The sequence below is a fragment of the Somniosus microcephalus genome, chromosome 7 (assembly GCF_052327205.1).
Source record: "Somniosus microcephalus isolate GS21.2 chromosome 7, FLI_Smic_1.0, whole genome shotgun sequence".
Lineage (NCBI taxonomy): Eukaryota > Metazoa > Chordata > Chondrichthyes > Squaliformes > Somniosidae > Somniosus > Somniosus microcephalus.
In genome coordinates this window covers 242,747,851-242,770,424 of record NC_140993.1, presented here as the reverse complement: position 1 = coordinate 242,770,424, position 22,574 = coordinate 242,747,851, and the positions used below count along the sequence as shown (strand labels likewise).

Here is a 22,574-nt window from a genome sequence, read left to right as displayed (position 1 = left end):
AAAGAACAAGGATGTTAATTCCTGTACTTTTGGACTGCTCCAATGGCCTGGCCCACTCTCCAGTTCACTGTCAGTAATCCTTATGTTATTCCATCAGGTCTCGAGCTGATGAAGGGTCCATTTTTCTCCACACAAGAATCCCCATTCACAAAACTCAACAAGAAACACCTGAAAAAGGAATGGTGGAGAGAGAGCACAGCCAGGGGAGGAAATTGAGTTGGAGGAAAGGAGAGTGGGAGGAGAGAAAAAGAGGGGAACAGAGGGGGCCAAAGGGAGAAAAGAGATAGAGGGAAGGGGAGGAAGCAGCAGGAAAGAGAGAAGCACGAGACAGATACAGAGGAAGAGAAACAACAGAGTGAAACAGGGTGAGAGATAAAAGAAACAGAGCCAAGAAAGATAAGAGAAACAGGAATTATAGGAGTAAAAGGATGTGAGAAATAAACAGAAGTGAGAGAACAAAACAGAAGAGAGAAAAGTACAAGAGGATAAGAAGAAAAAAGTGAATTGAGAGAGAGGGGGGGGGAGCAGAAAGGAGGGAGAGAGGTAAGAGACACAAACATAAGGGAGGGGGGAGTTACTAAAGAGAAGGAGACAGAAGAGGAAGAAAGAGAAGAAAAGGCAAAGGAGAGATACAGACAGAAAGTAGGGCAAGAGAAAGATACGAGTGTGAAAGGGGGAGAGAGAAACGAGCGAGACATTTTTTGAGGCTTACTTGTATCAGTACCCTTAGAAGGCAACAGCTTTCTTTCTTGGAGTTGATTGTAAAACAAAAAAAGTTAAAAAGTTCTGGGAATTACTGAATCAGATTGTTAGTGAAACAAAATAACACGATGACTATCCTATACTGGTGATGCAAGTTAATATGCCTATTTAGTAGTTCCTTCCTCCAGTGACTGGGGAAACATAGAAGATAGGAGCAGGAGTAGGCCATTCGGCCTCTCGAGCCTGCTCCGCCATTCAATGCAATCATGGGTGGGAGGGTATGCTGTGAGGAGGATGTCATGAAACTCCAGTACGATTTGGACAGGTTGGGTGATTGGGCAGAAACATGGCAAATGCACTATAATGTGGATAAATGTGAGGTTATCCACTTTGGTGGCAAAAACAGGAAGGCAGATTATTATTTGAATGGCAATACATTGGGAGAAGGGGAAGTGCAAAGAGACCTGGGTGTTCTTGTGCACCAGTCGCTGAAGGTAAGCATGCAGGTGCAGCAGGCGGTTAAGAAGGCAAATGGTATGTTGGCCTTCGTAGCAAGAGGGTTCGAGTACAGGAACAAGGATGTCTTGCTGCAGTTGTACAGGGCCTTGGTGAGACCGCACCTTGAGTATTGTGTGCAGTTTTGGTCACCTTACCTGAGGAAGGACGTTCTTGCCATGGAGGGAGTGCAGCGAAGATTCACCAGGCTGATACCTGGGATGGCAGGAATGACGTACGAGGAGAGATTGTGTCAATTGGGCTTATACTCACTGGAGTTTAGAAGATTGAGAGGGGATCTCATCGAAACCTATAAAATTCTGTCAGGTCTGGACAGACTAGATGCCAAAGGGTGTTTCTGTTGGCCGGGGAGTCCAGAACCAGGGGTCATAGTCTAAGGATAAGGGGTAAGCCATTTAGGACTGAAATGAGGAGGAATTTCTTCACCCAGACAGTGGTGAACCTGTGGAATTCTCTGCCACAGAGGGCGGTGGAGGCCAGTTCATTAAATATATTCAAGAAAGAGATGGATATATTTATTGAGGCTAAAGGGATCAAGGGATATGGGGAGAAGGCAGGGACAGGATGATCAGCCATGATCTCATTGAATGGCGGAGCAGGCTCGAAGGGCCGAATGGCCTACTCCTGCTCCTATCGTCTATGTTTCTATGTTTCATCCAAATTCAGTCTGGTCCCTGCTTTCCCCCCATACCCCTTGATCCCTTGAGCCTTAAGAAATATATCCAACTCCTTATTAAATATATTTAATGAATTGGCCTCCACTGCCTTCTGTTGTAGAGAATTCCACAGGTTCACCACTCTCTGGGTGAAGAAATTCCTCCTCATTTCTGTCCTAAATGGCCTACCCCTTATCCTTAGACTGTGACCCCTGGTTCTGGACTCCCCGGCCATCGGGAACATCCTTCCTGCATCTAGTCTGTCCAGTCCTGTCAGAATTTTACAAGTTTCAATGAGATCCCCTCTCATTCTTCTAAACTCCAGCGAGTACAAGCCCAATCGACCTAATCTCTCCTCATACGTCATTCCTGCCATCCCAGGTATCAGCCTGGTGAATCTTCGCTGAACTCCTTCCATGGCAAGAACATCCTTCCTCAGATAAGGCGACCAAAAGTCAAGATGTGGTCTCACCAAGGCCCTGTATAACTGCAGCAAGACATCCTTGTTCCTGTACTCAAACCCTCTCGCTACGAAGGCCAACATACCATTTGCCTTCTTAACCGCCTGCTGCACCTGCATGCTTACCTTCAGCGACTGGTGCACAAGGACACCCAGGTCTCGTTGCACTTCCCCGTCTCCCAATCTATTGCCATTCAGATAATAATCTGCGTTCCTGTTTTTGACAACAAAGTGGATAACCTCACATTTATCCACGTTATATTGCATCTGCCATGCTTTTGCCCAATCACCCAACCTGTCCAAATCATCCTGGAGTTTCTCGGCATCCTCCTCACAGCACACACGCCCACCCAGCTTTGTATCATCTGCAAATTTGGAGATATTACATCTAGTTCCCTTGTCTAGATCATTAATATATATTGTGAATAGCTGGGGTCGAAGCACCGATCCTTGCGGTACCCCACTAGTCACTGCCTGCCACTCGGAAAAAGACCAGTTTATTCCAATTCTTTGCTTTCTGTCTGCCAACCAGTTCTCTATCCAAGTCAATACCTTGCCCCCAATCCCATGTGCCTTAACTTTACACGCTAATCTCTTATGCGGGACCTTATCGAAAGCCTTCTGAAAGTCCAAATACACCACATCCACTGGTTCTCCCTTATCTATTTTACCAGTTACATCCTCAAAAAATTCCAGTAGATTAGTCAAGCACGATTTACCTTTTGTAAATCCATGTTGACTTTGTCCAATCCTGTCGCTGTTTTCCAAGTGCTCTGCTATTACATCTTTTATAATGGACTCTAGCATTTTCCCCACTACCGATGTCAGGCTTACCGGTCTGTAATTCCCCGTTTTCTCTCTACCACCTTTTTTGAATAGTGGGGTAACATTAGCTACCCTCCAATCTATGGGTACTGTTCCAGATTCCATCGAATGCTGGAAGATGATCAGCAATGCATCTACTATTTCTAGGGCCACTTCCTTAAGTACTCTAGGATGTAGATTATCAGGCCCTGGGGATTTATCGGCCTTCAAACCCATCAATTTCCCTAACACCATTTCCCTACAAATACTGATTTCTTTCAGTTCCTCCATTTCATTAGACCCTATGTTCCCCGGCATCTCTGGGAGGTTATTTGTGTCCTCCTTTGTGAAGACAGAACCAAAATATATATTTAATTGGTCTGCCATTTCTTTGTTCCCCATTATAAATTCCCCTGATTCTGACTGCAAGGGACCTACGCTTGACTTCACCAATCTTTTTCTCTTCACATATCTATAAAAGCTTTCACAGTCAGTTTTTATGTTCCCTGAAAGCTTACTCTCATATTCTGTTTTCCCTTTCTTAATTAATCCCTTTGTCCTCCTTTGTTGAATCCTAAACTGCTCCCAATCCTCAGGTTTACTGCTTTTTCTGGCCAATATATATGTCCTCTCCTTGGATCTTATGCTATCCCTAATTTCCCTGGTTAGCCACGGTTGAGTCACCTTTTTTGTTTTATTTTTATGCCAAACTGGGATGAACAAATTCTGTAGTTCATCCATGCGGTCTTTGAATGTTTGCCATTGCCTATCCACCGTCAACCCTTTGAGTGATCCTACCCAACTCACGCCTCAGACCATCGTAGTTTCCTTTATTTAAATTTAGGACCCTAGTCTCTGAGTCGACTACTTCATTCTCCATCTTAATGAAGAATTCGATCATATTATGATCGCTCCGACCCAAGGGGCCTCATACAACAAGATTGCTAATTAATCCTTTCTCGTTACATAATACCCAGTCTAAGATGGCCTGATCTCTGGTTGGTTCCTCGACATATTGGTCCAGGAAACCATCCCTTAAACACTCCAGGAATTCCTCCTCCACAGTATTGTTACTAATTTGGTTAGCCCAATCTCTATGTAGATTAAAGTCACCCATGATGACTGCTGTGCCCTTATTGCACGCTTCTTTAATTTCCCTTTTAATGCCATCCCCAACCTCCGCATTACTGTTTGGAGGTCGATATACCACTCCCACTAACGTTTTCTGCCCCTTGGTATTTCTCAGTTCTACCCATACAGATTCCACATCATCAGAGCCAATATCCTTGCTTACAATTGTGTTAATCCCTTCTTTAACCAGCAATGCTACCCCACCTCCCTTTCCTTTTTGTCTATCTTTCCTGAATATTGAATACCCCTGGATGTTGAGTTCCCAGCCTTGGCCACCCTGGAGCCATGTTTCCGTAATCCCAATCAAATCATATTAGTTTACCTCTATTTGCGCAGCTAATTCATCCACCTTATTACGAATGCTCCTCGCATTAAGACACAAAGCCTTCAGGCTTGTTTTTTTAATGCTCTTAGACCAATTAGAATTATTATTTACTGTGGCCATGTTTGTTTGTTTTGTTTGGAGAGAAAAAGCAGTGGGGGAAGAGAGAGAACAGGTAGGATTTTGTCTTCACTTTGCAATAGATCTGGCTGAAGTCACAGCACGCCAGATGGTTAAAATTCCTGTTTATGTGTACGGACATAGTAAATGCATGTGAAGATTTCCTGTTTGGTATTTCTTGCAAAAAACCTGAACACATTCTAAAAGAACATATTTATTATATTTTGCTAGAAATACTGAGCATAGAAAAACTTCATGAATGCATTTACAATGTTACTTCACATAGTAACCAGAGGAATGTGCTTATTTGATGGAAAATTGCATGAGCTGCAAATTGGACACAATTTTCCAGAGCTGTCAGTACTACAAGGGTAGAAGCACAAGATTCTTGAAATAGAATGCAGTTAAGTTCCCCAGCTTCTCAATAACAACGCTCATCTTTCTTCTGCTTAAACTAAAACATATCCCACCAAGTTATTACACACTTTAGGCATGCATTCAGTAAAATAACAAGAATATTTCTGTAAATATCTAAAGATGGAGATATCTACTTCTACCATCTGATAGACAGCTACAGAAGATGTTACAATGTTTCGCAAGCACCAGTTGATATCCTGTCGTGTTGTTCATAGGAAACTGGAGAATATGGTGGTGGACAACGCTGTACGAATGGGGCACATTACAGGCCACTGCTTCTCAGGCGCTGTGTGCAACAACAGCCCATGATGCTGACTTGGCACGATTGTAATATTTTATTCAGCTCACTGAAATATTTTTGTGATGCTCTTAATGCAGAGCACATTATATGCTGGGAAGTGCCTTGAGGACCATCATGTAGACTGCCTGATGCCAGTGTTTAGTATAAGCGTGATGACTGCCATTTGTTTCTTGTAAAATCCCTTGGGGGACAAAGACCGTTTTTCAAAAATTGGCTACTGGAGGTCAAAGAACAGCATGGCTATTCATGAAAGGTGACTGCACTTACAATGAGGGGGCTACACAATGTCAGTTGGAAAGAGGCACCCAATATGAAGGGTATCTGGAGGGGGCAAGCATGTGGTAGTATGAAGAGGAAAGGGTCTGGTTGTACTCAGGTAGAGGGGAGCTGAGGAAATGTGGGCCAACATTCTGGACTGTTAATCACTGTGTTACTGTATTGGTGCAGCGAGACCGATTGCCAAAGTTGAAGAGCGCCTCCAAAAATCTTCCTGGTCATGACCCAGTAACAGTCTAACTTTTTAATTATATCTTCTGCCATCAGCTGGCTTCAATATTCCCCCTAATTTTTTAGTGGTTCCTTTAACTGGGTATACGGCCCATTCAAATTTTCATGCACGCACGCTGTAGAAGGCGGTGAGCGGCCTGCGCGGGACCTTCAGACCATTGCGTGGCCATGCAGTTTAGCGAGAACGTTGGCTGGCTGCCTTCCAAGTTCCTGGCCCCGAGCCAGGAAGAGTTAAAACTGGTAAATTCAGTCTTCGGCCTACTTGCACGTTTCAGACGTGAGCCAAAAACAGTTAACATTTTTAATTATATCTTAGCCAGTCAGCCAATCTGCTCCCAAGTCTCTGGTCGCGAGTTGGCAATAGGTAAAACATTTTAATGCGGTGTTCAGCAAATAGCTGACTTCCCGCCGGGAAAGGGTAATCAATGGGAGGGGGGAAGAGAGCTAGAGGGGAATCAACAGGAGAGAGGGGTAGGGGAATCCCCCAAACCAAAATTTAAAAAAAACATTTCAGCAGGGAGCATAATGGGAGACTGGCTGACAGTTGAAGATATGTAATTAGAAAATTTAAACTTCTGCTGGCTCACAGCTGGGAACCTGTGCACCAGCCAGCTGATGCTGAAGCTAGAATTTAAATAACATACCCTTACAATGTTCACATGGATCAGACCAGTCACAATAGTGCCATGACACCAGTGAGTCAGAACTTCAGAGCTGGGAGGATCAGAAAGTGGAATGAGTGACATGGGATGAATGAGTCAGAGGAAAAGTACAATAAATATCTTTAGAAACAGCAGATTTTAGTGTTACAGGAAGTGTACAAATCCACATAACATTAAAAAACAGTTTCAGGAAAACATGCTACTGCACGTTTGAATCGATCTATCTGCTTTCAACTGAAACAATCTCCAGGGCTAAGGCAATTATGACCTGTAATTTGCTGTCAGTGGCGAAGCAAAGGCATTTGCCGCTGGCCCCAAAGTAAGCGTCCCACAAAGATCTCGCGATCTCAGAAACATTCGGATTTTCCAACGTTCAGTTGAGATAAAAGGGGGGAAAAAGACTTCCATTTATATAGCGCCTTTCATGGCCACCAGACATCTCAAGGTGCTTTACAGCCAATGAAGTACTTTTGGAGTGTAGTCACTGTAGTAATGTGGGAAATAGAGCAACCAATTTTCACACAGCAAGCTCCCACGAACAGCAATGTGATAATGACCAGATAATGTCTTTTTTGTTATGTTGATTGAGGGATAAATATTGGCCAGGACACTGGGGATAACTCCCCTGCTCTTCTTCAAAATAGTGCCATGGGATCTTTTACGTCCACCTGGGAGAGCAGATGGGGCCTCGGTTTAACGTCTCATCCGAAAGACGGCACCTCCGACAGTGTAGCACTCCCTCAGTACTGGACTGGAGTGTCAGCCTAGACTTATGTGCTCAAGTCCCTGGTGTGGGACTTGAACCCACAACCTTCTGACTTAGAGGCAAGTGTAAGTTAATGGGGATCCCCAAGTGGGAGCTGCTGTGATGCCAACAAGCTGTCTATGGAGCCAATCACAATGCAGAATTCTCAGAGACCAAGAACCAGAAAGTGAGTAAGCTCCTTTTATTCCAACTTTTTTATAATTTGAGAGAGCAAAACAAAGATTGGGGCTCTCACATAGGGAAAATAAAGATGAACAAACGTTCAAAAAATATATACTTTTTTGAAGTTTCTTAAAAACTAATTTTTTATTAAAATGGATCAATTTGACACTGCACAAATTTTTTTTTTTTTTTTCCCCAGAGCCATAACATATGTTTAGCAATCAATACGCTGTTAAAACCCCAGTTATACCTAATCCAAAAGGGTCTAACTTTATTACTGTGGAAAAGCTGAAGTTTGTGTCAGTTTCACCGATTTCCCCGATTGCCGGCTATGGGGAGCGGGTGGGGGGGACAGCCAGTGTCGGAGCAGTGAATGACTGACCACAACTTCAGGATTTTCGCATTACGATGCACATGCACTAAATCCTGAAGTTGCAGTCAGTTTCAAAGGGGTAATAACAGTGAACGAACAGCTTTCGCTGTTATTACCCACTGCAAATTCCGGGTCACTATGTTCTGTTGCATCAACTTAGCATGCAAGTAGAACATCTTGGTAGACATGTACACTCAAATCTCCCTGTACAATTTACTTCAGTAGTGAAGAAGCCCCAATAGCCACAACAGTAATGAAATATTTCACAGCAAAAACTTTGATGTTCTAAAGGAAACAGTAAAGATGGCTTTTGATTGTTCAGGAAACAGCCCAAGTACACAAACTTCATTGCTAGAGTATTAACATACTTACGTGGGCGTAGTCTATAGGCCTCCTAACAGTTGCAACTCTGTTGGTCGGAGTATAAATCAGGAAATAGTTGGGGCTTGTAATAAGGGAACAGCTATAATCATGGGGGATTTTAACTTTCATATTGACTGGACAAATCAAATTGGGCAGGGCAGCCTTGAGGAAGAGTTCATAGAGTGTATTAGGGACGGGTTCCTTGAGCAGTATGTTACTGAACCAACCAGGGGGCAGGCAATCTTAGATCTGGTCCTGTGTAATGAGACAAGATTAATAAAAAATGTCCTAGTAAAGGATCCCCTTGGAATGAGTGACCATAACATGGTTGAATTCCAAATTCAGTTGAAGGGTGAGAGAGTTGGATCTCAAACCAGCGTACTAAGCTTAAATAAAGGAGACTATGAAGGTATGAGAGCAGAGTTGACTAAAGTGGACTGGGGAAATAGATTAAAGTGTAAGATGGTACACGAACAGTGGTGTGCATTCAAGGAGATATTTCACAACTTTCAAGAAAAATATATTCCACTGAGGAAAAAGGGGCGTAAAAGAAAAGACAGCCATCCGTGGCTAAGTAAAGTCATAAAGGATAGTATCCGACTGAAAACAAGGGCATATAATGTAGCCAAATCTAGTGGGAGGATAGAAGATTGGGAAGCATTTAAAAGCCAGCAAAGAAGAACTAAAAGATTAATTAAGAAAGGGAAGATAGATTATGAAAGTAAACTAGCAAAAAATATAAAAACAGATAGCAAGAGTTTCTACAGTTATATAAAAAGAAAAAGGGTGGCTAAAGTGAATGTTGGTCCCTTAGAGGACGAGACCGGGAAATTAGTGGTGGGGAACATGGAGATGACGAAAACGCTAAACAAATATTTTGTATCAGTCTTTACAGTAGAGGACATTAAAAATATCCCAACACTGGACAAACAGGGGGCTATTGGTGGGGGGGTGGGGGGGGAAGAGGAGATAAACACGATTAAAATCACTAAGGAGGTGGTACTCGGTAAGATAATGGGACTAAAGGCGGATAAATCCCCTGGACCTGATGGCTTACATCCTAGGGTCTTGAGAGAAGTGGCGGTGGGGATTGTGGATGCATTGGTGGTAATTTTCCAGAACTCCCTGGATTCAGGAAAGGTCCCAGCAGATTGGAAAACTGCTAATGTAACGCCCTTATTTAAAAAGGGAAGTAGACAAAAGGCTGGAAACTATAGACCAGTTAGCCTAACATCTGTGGTTGGTAAAATGTTGCAGTCCATTATTAAGGAAGCAGTAACAGGACATTTGGATAAGCATAATTTAATCGGACAGAGTCAGCATGGTTTTATGAAGGGGAAGTCATGTTTGACAAATTGGGGGTAATATACTGGCATGGGTGGAAGATTGGCTATCTAACAGAAAACAGAGAGTTGGGATAAATGGTTCATTCTCGGGTTGGCAATCTGTGACTAGTGGTGTTCTGCAGGGGTCAGTGCTGGGACCCCAACTGTTTACAATCTATATTAACGATTTGGAGGAAGGGACCGAGTACAACGTATCCAAGTTTGCCGACGATACAAAGATGGGAGGGAAAGCAGTGAGTGAGGAGGACATAAAAAACCTGCAAAAGGACATAGACAGGCTAAGTGAGTGGGCAGAGATTTGGCAGATGCAATATAATGTTGGAAAGTGTGAGGTTATGCACTTCGGCAGAAAAAATCAAAGAGCAAGTTATTATCTAAATGGAGAGAAACTGCAAAGAGCTACAGTACAAAGGGATCTGGGGGTCCTGGTGCATGAAACACAGAAGGTTAGTATGCAGGTACAGCAGGTGATCAGGAAGGCAAATGGAATCTTGGCTTTTATTGCAAAATGGATGGAGTATAAAAGCAGGGAAGTCTTGCTTCAGTTATACAGGGTACTGGTGAGGCCACACCTGGAATACTGCATATAGTTTTAGTTTCCATATTTAAGAAAAGATATACTTGCTCTCAATACAGTTCAGAGAAGGTTCACTAGGTTGATTCTGGAGGTTGACTTATGAGGAAAGGTTGAGTAGGTTGGGCCTCTACTCATTGGAATTCAGAAGAATGAGAGGCGATCTTATCGAAACATAAAAGATTGTGAGGGGGCTTGATCGGGTGGATGCGGTGAGGATGTTTCCACTGATGGGTGAGACTAGAACTAGGGGGCATAATCTTAGAATAAGGGGCTGCCCTTTCAAAACTGAGATGAGGAGAAACTTCTTCACTCAGAGGGTAGTAAATCTATGGAATTTGCTACCTCAGAGAGCTGTGGAAGAAGCTGCGACATTAAATAAATTTAAAACGGAGATAGTCAGTTTCCTAGCTGATAAGGGAATTAGGGGTTACGGGGAGCGGGCAGGGAAGTGGACGTGAGTCTAGGTTCGGATCAGCCATGATCCTATTGAATGGCGGAGCAGGCCCGAGGGGCCGTATGGCCTACTCCTGCTCCTACTTCTTATGTTCTTACAGCTGGTTGAGTCAAATTATAGAAGCACTTTTTCTGCGGAGGCTAACTAGTATCTATTTTATTCAAAGATTTCAAAACTAATTGCCTTACACATACACCTAATTTTGCAAAAATTAGCAACTGGAGGAGAACATAGCTCTTGGTACTATTCTTACAGATTTACAAAAAAATGCAATATTCCATTGTTCCATAAAGTCCATCATCCATGCAAGTGATTCAAGTGCGTCGGCGGGAATCCGGAGTGTCAGAGCGGGGCTATAAAAGTCCCCAGAGACCAGGTAAGGCCTACCAGTCTCCAGTCTGGGAGGAGAGAGGTAAAAAGTAATCCAAGTGTGACATCACCAGAAAGCAGGTAAGTGATTGGTTGGTAAGTATTTCTCCCTTTTTAAGCTTAAATCTCTTCGGTTTATAGTTTCTAAGGTGCGATATTCACCATCTAGAATCGGGGCAGAGGGTATTTAAGAATAATATTAATAAATTTAATTAATTACATAGAATGGGAGATCAGGTGATGTGTTACTGCTGCAATATGTGGGAGCTGGTGGACACCATTGATGCTAACGGTGATCACATTTGCAGTAAGTGTTGGCTGCTCGAGGAACTCCGGCTCCGTGTTGAAGAGCTGGAGTCCGAGCTTCAAACACTGAGGCACATCAGGGAGGGGGAGAGTTACCTGGACTCGGTGTATCACGAGGTAGTCACACCAATTAGATTAATTAATTCAGATGTAGTCCGTGGCCAGGGTCAGGATGGTGTGACTAGAAGTGAGGCAGGTACGGGGATCCAGGAGGTAGTGTTGGAGGAGCCGCAGCCCTTGCACTTGTCCAACAGGTTCGAGGCTCTTACTCCCTCTGAGGATGGGAACAGGGTCTGCGGGGAGGATGAGCAACCTGACCACAGCACCGTGGAGCAGGGGGCCATTCAAGTGGGGGGAGTTAAAAGAAATGTTGTAGTGGTAGGGGATAGTATCGTTAAGGGGATAGATAGAGTTCTTTGCAGCCGAGAGCGAGTCCCGAAGGCTGTGTTGCCTGCCCGGTGCCAGGGTTAAGGACATCTCCTCTGGAGTGGGAGGGGGAGGATCCAGTTGTCGTGGTCCATGTTGGTACCAACGACATAGATAGGACAAGGAAGGAGGTTCTGCTGAGGGAGTTTGAGCAGCTAGGGGCCAAATTAAAAAGCAGAACCACAAGGGTAATAATCTCTGGATTATTGCCTGAGCCACGAGCGAATTTGGCTATGACAAATAAAATTAGAGTTTTAAATGCGTGGCTCAAAGACTGGTGTGGGAGAAATGGGTTTTGCTTCCTGGGACACTGGCACCAGTACTGGGGCTGGAGGGAGCTGTTCCGTTGGGACGGGCTTCACTTGGTCAGTGCTGGGACTAGAGTCCTGGCGGATCATATAACTAGGGCTGTGGAGAGGGCTTTAAACTAACTAGTGGGGGGGGGGGGGGGAAGAGGTTCCTAGAGAGCAAATAATAAAAATGACAACAGAGAAGGTCATAGACTTAGGTAGCAGTGGGGAAATTAAAAACCAGAGCGTGTCAGGAAGGGGCAGAAGGTATGGAGTAAAAGGTAAAATAATAAAAAGGGCAAAAGCAGGAACTAAGTGTCACAAAACATATTTGAAAGTTCTCTATCTGAATGCACGTAGCATTCGTAACAAAATAGACAAGTTAATGGCACAAATAACTACATATGGGTATGATCTTGTGGCCATTACAGAAACATGGCTGCAGGGTGACAATGCCTGGGAATTAAATATACCAGGTTATTTAACGATCAGGAAGGAAGGGGAGGTGGGGTGGCTATGTTAATAAAAGGAAGGAATCACTGTAATACAGAGAAATGATATTGGGTCAAAAGATCAGGATAATGAAACAGTTTGGGTGGAGGTAAGGAATAATAAGGGGAAAAAAACACTAGTGGGCGTACTCTATAGGCCTCCGAACAGTGGCAATTCTGTTGGACGGGGTATCAATCAGGAAATAGTTGAGGCTTGTAATAAGGGAACATCTATAATTATGGGGGATTTTAACTATCATATTAATTGGACAAATAAAATTGGGCAGGGCTGCCTTGAGGAGGAGTTCATTGAGTGTATTAGGGATGGGTTTCTTGAGCAGTATGTAACTGAACCGACCAGGGGGCAAGCAACCTTAGATCTGGTCCTGTGTAACGAGACGGGATTAATTAAAAATGTCCTAGTAAAGGATCCCCTTGGAATGAGTGACCATAACATGGTTGAATTCCATATTCAATTAGAGGGCGAGAAGGTTGGATCTCAAACAAGCGTGCTAAGCTTGAATAAAGGAGACTATGAAGGTATGAGAGCGGAATTGAGTAGAGTGGATTGGGAAAATAGATTAAAGGGTACGACGATACATGATCAGTGGTGTACATTTAAGGAGTTATTTTACAACTTCCAAAAAATATATATTCCACTGAGAAGAAAAGGGTGTAAAAGAAAAGACAGCCATCCGTGGCTAAGTAAAGAAATTAAGGATAGTATTCGACTAAAAACAAGGGCATATAAGGTAGCCAAATCTAGTGGGAGGATAGAGGATTGGGAAAACTTTAAAAGACAGCAAAAAATAACAAAAAGATTGATTGAGAAAGGGAAGATAGATTATGAAAGTAAATTAGCAAAAAATATAAAAACAGATAGTAAGAGTTTTTATAGTTATATAAAAAGAAAAAGGGTGGCTAAAGTAAATGTTGGTCCCTTAGAGGATGAGACCGGGAAATTAATGGTGGGAAATATGGAGATGGCAAAAACATTGAATGAATATTTTACATCAGTCTTTACAGTAGAAGACACTAAGAATATCCCAACACTGGACAAACAGGGGGCTAAAGGGGGGGGGGAGGAGCTAAACACGATCAAAATCACTAAGGAAGTGGTACTCGGTAAAATAATGGGACTCAAGGCGGATAAATCACCTGGACCTGATGGCTTACATCCTAGGGTCTTGAGGGAAGTGGCGGTAGGGATTGTGGATGCATTGGTAATAATTTTCCAAAACTCCCTGGACTCGGCAAAGGTCCCGGCAGACTGGAAAACTGCTAATGTAACACCCTTATTTAAAAAGGGCAGTAGACAGAAGGCTGGAAACTATAGACCGGTTAGCCTAACATCTGTGGTAGGTAAAATTTTGGAGTCCATTATTAAGGACACAGTAACAGGACATTTGGATAATCATAATTTAATAGGACAAAGTCAGCATGGTTTTATGAAGGGGAAGTCATGTTTGACAAATTTGCTGGTGTTCTTTGAGGAAGTAACATATAGGGTGGATAAAGGGGAACCAGTGGACGTAGTGTAGTTAGACTTCCAAAAGGCATTTGACAAGGTGCCACACAAAAGATTATTGCTTAAGATAAAAAAAAAATCACAGGATTGGGGGTAATATTCTGGCATGGAGAGAGGATTGGCTATCTAACAGAAGGCAGAGAGTTGGGATAAATGGTTCATTCTCAGACTGGCAATCAGTAACTAGTGGTGTTCCGCAGGGGTCAGTGCTGGGTCCCCAACTCTTTACAATCTATATTAACGATTTGGAGGAGGGGACCGAGTGTAACATATCAAAGTTTGCAGATGATACTAAGATGGGAGGGAAAGTAGTGAGTGAGGAGGACATAAAAAACCTGCAAGGGGACATCGACAGGCTAAGTAAGTGGGCAGAGATTTGGCAGATGGAATACAATACTGGAGAGTGTGAGGTTATGCACTTTGGCAGGAAAAATCATAGAGCAAGTTATTATCTTAATGGCAAGAAACTGGAAAGTACTGAAGTACAAAGGGATCTGGGGGTCCTGGTGCACGAAACTCAAAAGGTTAGTATGCAGGTGCAGCAAGTGATTAAGAAGGCCAATGGAATGTTGGCTTTCATTGCTAGGGGGATAGAATATAAAAATAGGGAGGTATTGCTTCAGTTGTACAAGGTATTGGTGAGACCGCACCTGGAATACTGCGTACAGTTTTGGTGTCCATACTTAAGAAAGGACATACTTGCTCTCGAGTCAGTACAAAGAAGTTCACTCGGTTAATCCCGGGGATGAGGGGGTGGTCATATGAGGAGAGGTTGAGTAGATTGGGACTCTACTCATTGGAGTTCAGAAGAATGAGGCGCGATCTTATTGAAACATATAAGATTGTGAAGGGGTTGGATCGGGTGGATGCGGGGAGGATGTTCCCGATGATGGGTGAAACTAGAACTAGGGGGCATAGTCTTAGAATAAGGGGCTGCTCTTTCAAAACTGAGATGAGGAGGAACTACTTCACTCAGAGGGTGGTAGGTCCATGGAATATGCTGCCCCAAAAAGCTGTAGAAGCTACATCATTACATAAATTTACAACAGAAATAGACAGTTTCCTAGAAGTAAAGGGAATTAAGGGTTACGGGGAGCGGGCAGGAATTTGGACATGAGTCTAGGTTCGGATCGGTCATGGCCCTGTGGGTAGCGGAGCGGGCCCAGGTGCCGTGTAGCCTGATCCTGCTCCTATTTCGTGTGTCTAATTCTGCTAGATTCAGGAGATGGTTCTGTGATAGTGGATTGACGGTTAGGATCAGATCAGCCATGATCTTATTGAATGGCGGAGCAGGCTTGAGGGGCCGATTGGCCTACTCCTGCTCCTATTTCTTATCTTATGTTCCTGCATTCTGAGGTCATGGCATAACCTAAGGTCTAAGGACTGCGTGTAGCAAGGTGTTTACGTACAGAAGATCCCACTGTATTGTGTCAAACATAGATGTCTTTAAATTCATTATTTTTTTTATAAAGTGGGGTCCCAAATTCTGTGGTTCTTTAGCCTCAGAAGTAAAGGTAAACCCGAAGCATTACTTCAGGGTAATCCAAGACAATAGGACAGGGAGGCACAGGTTAAAACTAAAAGGACAAATTTAGGATTTATTAAAACAAAGACAGAGTTAAGATAAGTAATGAACAAAATAACCATGGTTCAGCTGTTCAGGTCAGTTTAAATCCTACCCAGGTAACTACATTCTACTTTAAATTTTATTTTGAAGTCACACAAAAAGTAAATCAACACTTTGAACAGGCTTACAGGAAGAGTAGTGGAGGTGAAAACTTTAGATTCATTAAAGACCCTATTGGATGTCATGATGGAGGACAACTAGATTTTTGCTTTTTGATGGGTAAGCTAAGGTGGGCGAAATGGCCTTCCTCATCTTTATTCATCTTCTGATCTTGTCTGCCAGCAACAGCACTCTCAAAGTAAAAGTCCTATCAGAGTATGACAGTCGGGATCTCTGCTTGTTGCTGGCGTGAATGAGAGAGGAAAGTCAAACACAAGGTAGGGATGCTCTCCAAAACTATGCCACAACAGCTTTAAGCCACTTAACACTCCATCCACGTTCAATTGTCGCAAACACATTTCACTTTTTTTTTTTTTAACTCAAATACTTGAAAACTGAAATAAAAACAGAAAATGCTTGAAACAGGCAGCAGGTCAGTCCTTTAGAGAGAAAAAAGAAATTCTGAAGGGCACTGTCCGAAATGTTGGCCCAGATTTTCTGACCCCCACGGGTGCGTACGAGGCATGTACGCACCCGCAGGGGCCTCGCAAGTGCCGGTTTCAGGCATGCAAAGAGCATGCGCTGAAAACCGGCACTTACGATCTGTCAAGAATCCTCTTGACAGATCATCCGCCTGCCCGGGAAAAGGGCCTCTGCGGGCAGGGAGTTGCACTTTCTGCACAACTTCCACCCGTTGAAAACCTTTAAAAACATTACACCTGGTAAAAGCAGGTGTAAGGCCTGCTTTTACCAGCATGAGAGTTTTAAAAAAGTTTTAAATTTTTAATTTTTTTTTTTCACATTTATTATTTTAAAATACTTTAAAAAGTTTATTTTTAGCCCCGTAAAAAAACTTCATTTTTTTTCAATAAATATTTTAAACAAATTTAATTTTATGTAATTTTAACTTATTTTAAATACATGATTTTGAAGAAAAAATTTAATGTTTAACTGTTTATTTAAGTGATCCCCATTTATACCTTTGACAGCGGAGAGAACTGTCCAAAGTGTGAAGGGGGATTCCCTTCTTTGATTGTTTCCCCTCTTTGATTGTTTCCCCACGGCCCACGTGATCCCAGGGGCGCTTGTGAACTGCATGCGCCCGTGGGATACCTGGGCCTCTGCGCATTTTGTAGTGGAGAGGGCCAAGATCGCAAGTCTTGGAGCCTACGGAGCCAGCAGGTAAGTGCATAGATTTTTTCCAATTGGAGGCATCCGCACATAGGAAGCCTCCGATCGGAAATTCAGGGCCAAATATTTCACAGGTTTTTATGTATTATTTTTAACATTTCCTTTTCAAAAAAGACATCATTGAAAATTATAGTTTGCCAAAGAATTACCAAATAATGCATTCTTTTTTCTCCAAAGAGTACCCAGTTCATGTAATACATGCCACCAAATCTTCCTAGTCCTCAGGAAAACACAGTAGTACATTTGGAAGATAAGACACATTCGCTGCCACTCCACACTGTGAAAAAATGACTGCTTTCTTTGTACAGTTATGACCGAACACTAATGCTTGTGTTTACAAATCTGAACAGAAAAAAACTGAGACAGCTGCCTGGGTTATTTCAATGCTGGCTACAGCCCTGGGGTAAGTTGTTCTCTAAATAATGACATTTTAATGGCTCCCCTATAGAACCCAGAAAGTGATTTCTTTCCTGACAAACTGTTTAACATGCCTTTTTATTATTAGTGTTACTGTAGTGTGTTTGGTCCATTCTCAGACTGCCACAGTGAATTTTTAAAAATATAAAACTCAGTTCCTGGAAATCTTGCTTTTTTTTTAAGCAAAGACTTACTTGACATGCACAGTGTGAAAATGAAATGAAACAAAATCCTCCCATTGGTTTACAAACAGACTAAAACAGCATCACTGATGTTGGAAAAAAGGTGCTTCAAGAGAATCCCTTTGATGGATAGCAGTGAGGCTCATCCACTTCATGCTTCCACTCAACAAATAAATCAGCTAAGAGTTATGTGGAAAAGCACTAAAAATTTATTTTAAAAAAAAAACATTTTTAAGATAAATGTTTTGAGGAAAAAACTGAAGCACATGGAAGGGAACATTTATCATTTATTAAGACAAAGAATCAAAATAAGCAACAAGAAAAACCAATCAAGCTTCAACTTTAATTTCAACGCTAGAGGTTGCTGCTTTCAGCTTAAAATTTTCTTTTGAAGCACAAAAAGCACCACATACTTTGTGAATTTTGAACTAAATTGACCTTTTCCAGAAGTATCTGAAATTCAGTTTTAGGGGGGACCTCTGATTGGATCTAGCAAATGTTCAGATTTGGTTTCATTTGATCAAACTACCTAAAAAGCTCTGGTGAACTGGAATACTGGGTTCAGTTTCTTGTAAATGGTTTGTTCACATTAATTATATAACTACCTCTAATCAGAACTGCAAAAGAACTTATCCTATTTACATTTTTTTCAAATAAAAAAAGATTTCTGTACAATAATTCTTAATAATTTACCTTTTTAAAATAAAAAAAGACTCCATCAAATTCACATCCTTTAAATTATACCGTAAGGATCAGCTGTTTGGAACTCAATGTCTGTTTTGCATAAAAGCTAACTTCTAAGTATTTGGCATCATATCTTGGATATTAAACTGCAGTTTTTTTTCTGTTCAATGCAGCAATGTGCTCGCTCTCAACCCCATACTGCCACTCTGTTGTTAGACTGCTAGTCCGACATCAGCTTTAAATGAGCCTCAATTTCTATCAGCTCAAAACCAGGAAGATCAAAGCCAGTGTCTTTGGCACCCGCCACTAACTCTGTACCTTTGCCACTAATTCCATCACTTTCCCAACTACTGTCTCAAGCTGAACCAGACTATTTGCAACCTCGACAGTTTAATTCAACTCCAATTTGTGTTTCCGAGCACATATCCTCTCCATCACAAAGACCATCTAATTCCACCTTCACCCACCTCTGCCCCCTATCTCAGTTCATCTGCTGCTGAAACCCTATGCCTTTGTCATCTCCAGACTCATCTATTCCAATGCTCTCTATTGGTCAGCCTCCCATCCTCCACAAATGTCAGCTCAACTAAAACACTGCTGCCCATATCCTACAGCCAGGGCCCACTCACTCATTGCCCCCAGCTTTGCTGGCGTCATTGGCTCCTATTTCCCCAACGCCTCATATTTAAAATTCACATCTTTGTCTTTAGATTCTTTCATGGCCATGCTCCTCCCCATCTCTGTAACCTCCTCCAGCTCTAAAGTCCCCACCCTGAACTCTCCTTCTGACTCTGGCAGCAACCACCACACCCCACCCGCTTTAATCCCAACATTGGCAGTCATGCTTGCAGCCGCCCAGGCCCCAACCCTGGGATTCCCTTCTAAACGCCTTTGCCTCTCCAACTTCCTATCCTCATTTAATACCCTCGTTAAAACCCACTCTGACCAACGTTTTGGTCACCCCTCCTAATCTCTTATTTGGCTCAGCTTGTGTTTTTTTCTGATTATGCCTCTGTGAGAGACATTTTTCTACATTCAAGGCACTATATAAATGCAAATTGTTGTTGGAAATTATTTGAGACTAGACAACAGTTTAAGTTGGTTACTTACAAACTATCCTTGACCAAAATCTATTTTCGTTATCATCTTTTTAGCATATTAGTGGCTTCATATTTAACAACAATAAGTTAAACTGTTAGAATGCAAGCTAAACTCGGTTATGCTTTGTATTTCATATGCCATTTTCAGCCAGAGAAAAATCATGGCATTGAACAGTGCCTTTCAAAACAAGAACTTTTATGAGAGTATCCAAAAAGTTTCAGACAAGATTAAAATGCTATTTTTTAAATTTAGAAGCACAATGATCAAACGGTATAATTTATTAGTTATACAATCGTCAAGTCTCTATAGCTTTACTCTATAATTTAAAATATTTGGCTACTTTTATGAAATGTAAATTCTAGCTATTTCAAGTACACCTACCTCCTTCTGTTCAAGTTGCAGTGAGGATTTGAGCATATCACGGAGCGTGCACAGCTGCTTCTTTTCTTCATCCTGTGTTTGCTTGATCTGTGGAGAAGACAAACACAAATTGAAGCTGTGCCATTTATCTGATAACATCAAAAAGTGAAAGAAAATAAAAGCAAATTGGATTATAGAACATACTTCTGTGCAATTTAAGAAAACAGGCAATGGTCAATTTTAAAAGTTAACATGGTAAAAAAATGCTCAATTCAACAACAACTTGTATTTATATAGCGCCTTTAACGTAGAAAAACATCCCACGGTGCTGCACAGGAGTATTTTAAGACAAAAAATTTGACACCGATCCACATAAGGATAAATTCGGGCTGGTGAACAAAAGCTTGGTCAAAGAGGTAGGTTTTAAGGAGCGTCTTAAAAGGAGGAAAGAGGGGTAGAGAGGCAGACAGGTTTAGGCAGGGAATTTCAGAGCTTAGGGCCCAGGCAACAGAAGGCACGGCCACCAAAGGTTGAACGATTATAATCAGGGATCCTCAAGAGGGCAGAATTAGAGGAGCACAGATATCTCAGGGGGGTTGTGGGGCTGAAGGAGATTACAGAGATAGGGAGGGGCAAGGCCATGGAGGGATTTGAAAACAAGAATGAGAATTTTGAAATCGAGGCGCTGCTTAACCGGCAGCCAATGTAGGTCAGCGAGCACTAGGGTGATGGGCAAACGGGACTTGGTGCGAGTTAGGATATGGGCAGCCGAGTTTTGGATGACCTCAAGTTTACGTAGGGTGGAATGTGTTGGAAGTCAAGTCTAGAGGTAACAAAGGCATGGATGAGGGTTTCAGCAGCGGATGAGCTGCGGCAAGGGCGGAGACAGGCGATGTTATGGAGGTGGAAATAGGCGGTCTTACTTATGCTGCAGATATGTAGTCAGAAGCTCATTTCAGGATCAAATATGACACCAAAGTTGCGAACAGTACGGTTCAGCCTCAAACAGATGTTCGGGAAAGGGATGGAGTCAGTGGCTAGGGAACAAAGTTTGTGGCGGGGACCGAAAACAATGGCTTGGGTTTTCCCAATATTCCCAATTCATTTTACAATTGTTCAGGTTATCAATCCATTTTAATGCCTTTTTATGCATTTTAAAATCTAAAGAATTAAGAATATATTTGAGTTTTACAATGCCCTGAATTAAGATGCTCAGTAAGAATGCATAATCAAAGCTGCCACGAAATACAAACCATTCCAAAGGAACAAGAAAATAATGTGTGTTTTGTTCTTCAACATTGTATATCTAAATAACTTTCATCTATGAAAGCTACAAAGATAAAATTGTTAAAATAAAGGATGGATTCAAGACGAGGATTTCTGTAGGCATTTAAAAAAGAATGTGGATGGACAAAATAAAAATATATGCATCCGATTTTAAAATATTTATTAACACTGACTTTTTAATATATACAAACAGATCAATAAACCAGTTTGTTATTCATAAGCTTCCAGAGTCCAGGCAAGATATAGATATGTCCTTCCTTATTCTTTTGAAAGAAATTCAACTTCCACACAGACAAAGCAAATTGCTGTCATTCCATTGAACAAAATCATCTGGGAACATTTCCCTTTAAGAAATTTGCATTCTGGGTGGTCAGGTTACTTTTATATAGTATTATAAGGACATACACATCTGTAGATTACAAAATTAAGCTTTTACCCCATGCATCCAGCTGCTTAGACTTTTCATAAAGAATTGGTTTTTCACCCGAGAAGGAAACTTGCCATATTTCATCTGTTCTTTGAAAATAACCTGCGAGTCATTGGGATATAACCAAAAATCTTTTGGAAACAGAAGGGGAAAAATTTGGTTGCTTTGCGGGGCGTTAAGGACCTAACGCCCGGGCGCGGCGTTACCAACGTCTCCCGTGAAATTCAGCAGGAGGTTAGTGGCGGCGGTACCCGGTAGCGCTGTGTCACTGCCGTGCGCAGCGCCGCTCCCCGGCCGCAAACTTGGCTCACGTCCCCTGGCCTACCACCGGACACTATGTCTGACAGGGTCAGGGCACCATGTTTGTGGCGCAAATTAAAAGGCAGGTGCCGGGCAGCCATTTTTTTTGGGCCGCCTGCTGGCACCTACCCCCTCTTGCCTCCTCCTGCGAGGTGCCAGCCTCGATCGGTCTGTCGCTAGCACCCCGCTCCCCGGTGGTCCAGCAGAGCCCCGGTGCGTGCTGCGCTAGACCCCTCCCCTTTAATCAGGGGAGGGAGGCCTGTAGCAACGCGGCGCTACGTGCCGACGTGCATGGCGCTGCTGCACGTAGCACCACGATATTCAATGGGAGGGCCCCCAAGAGGGAGGGGGAGCACTTCCAGTAGTGTCCCGCCTCCTGCTTGGGGACGCTACCATTCAATTTCGGGTGCAGGTGCACTAACTTTTTCAGGGTGAAGTTCGTGCCCCAAAGGGGGCGCGACCCAATTTTTCCCCCATTGGGTCCATGATGGACTTTATCTGGGTTGCTACTGCAACGGGCTGGAATAAACACTCCTAGGTTATTTTTGCTGTAATCCAGCATTAGAAAAACTTATTTTTATCTGTGCTGAATTTATTAACTTGCATTTTGTACTATTAACACCCATGGTCACACAAAGCATCCAGTCAGCTGAAAGTCATCAGCTCAGAACAGATGAGTTGTCCGGGAAAGATTTGACAAGGTGCAAGTTTTTTGTGACCCACACAATGATTGAAGTGGTAATTGGGTAATCATCCCAGGGCTGTTATTTGCAACGACAAACATCTTTGCCATTGTCAGCGTTTACCTTGATTCAAAATTGATGAATGGTTATTTGTTGAGGATTTTTTT

General features: G+C 42.5%; 1 protein-coding gene across 1 annotated transcript in view; it reads right to left on the bottom strand.

The window, feature by feature from the left end:
- Positions 1-22,574, bottom strand: part of LOC147115197 (arf-GAP with SH3 domain, ANK repeat and PH domain-containing protein 1-like) — a 439,694-nt gene that overhangs the window by 215,149 nt on the left and 201,971 nt on the right. Inside the window, exon 11 of the mRNA XM_085993991.1 lies at positions 19,732-19,818. Coding sequence (XP_085850117.1) covers positions 19,732-19,818 — 87 coding nt within the window. The remainder of the gene's footprint in view (positions 1-19,731; positions 19,819-22,574) is intronic.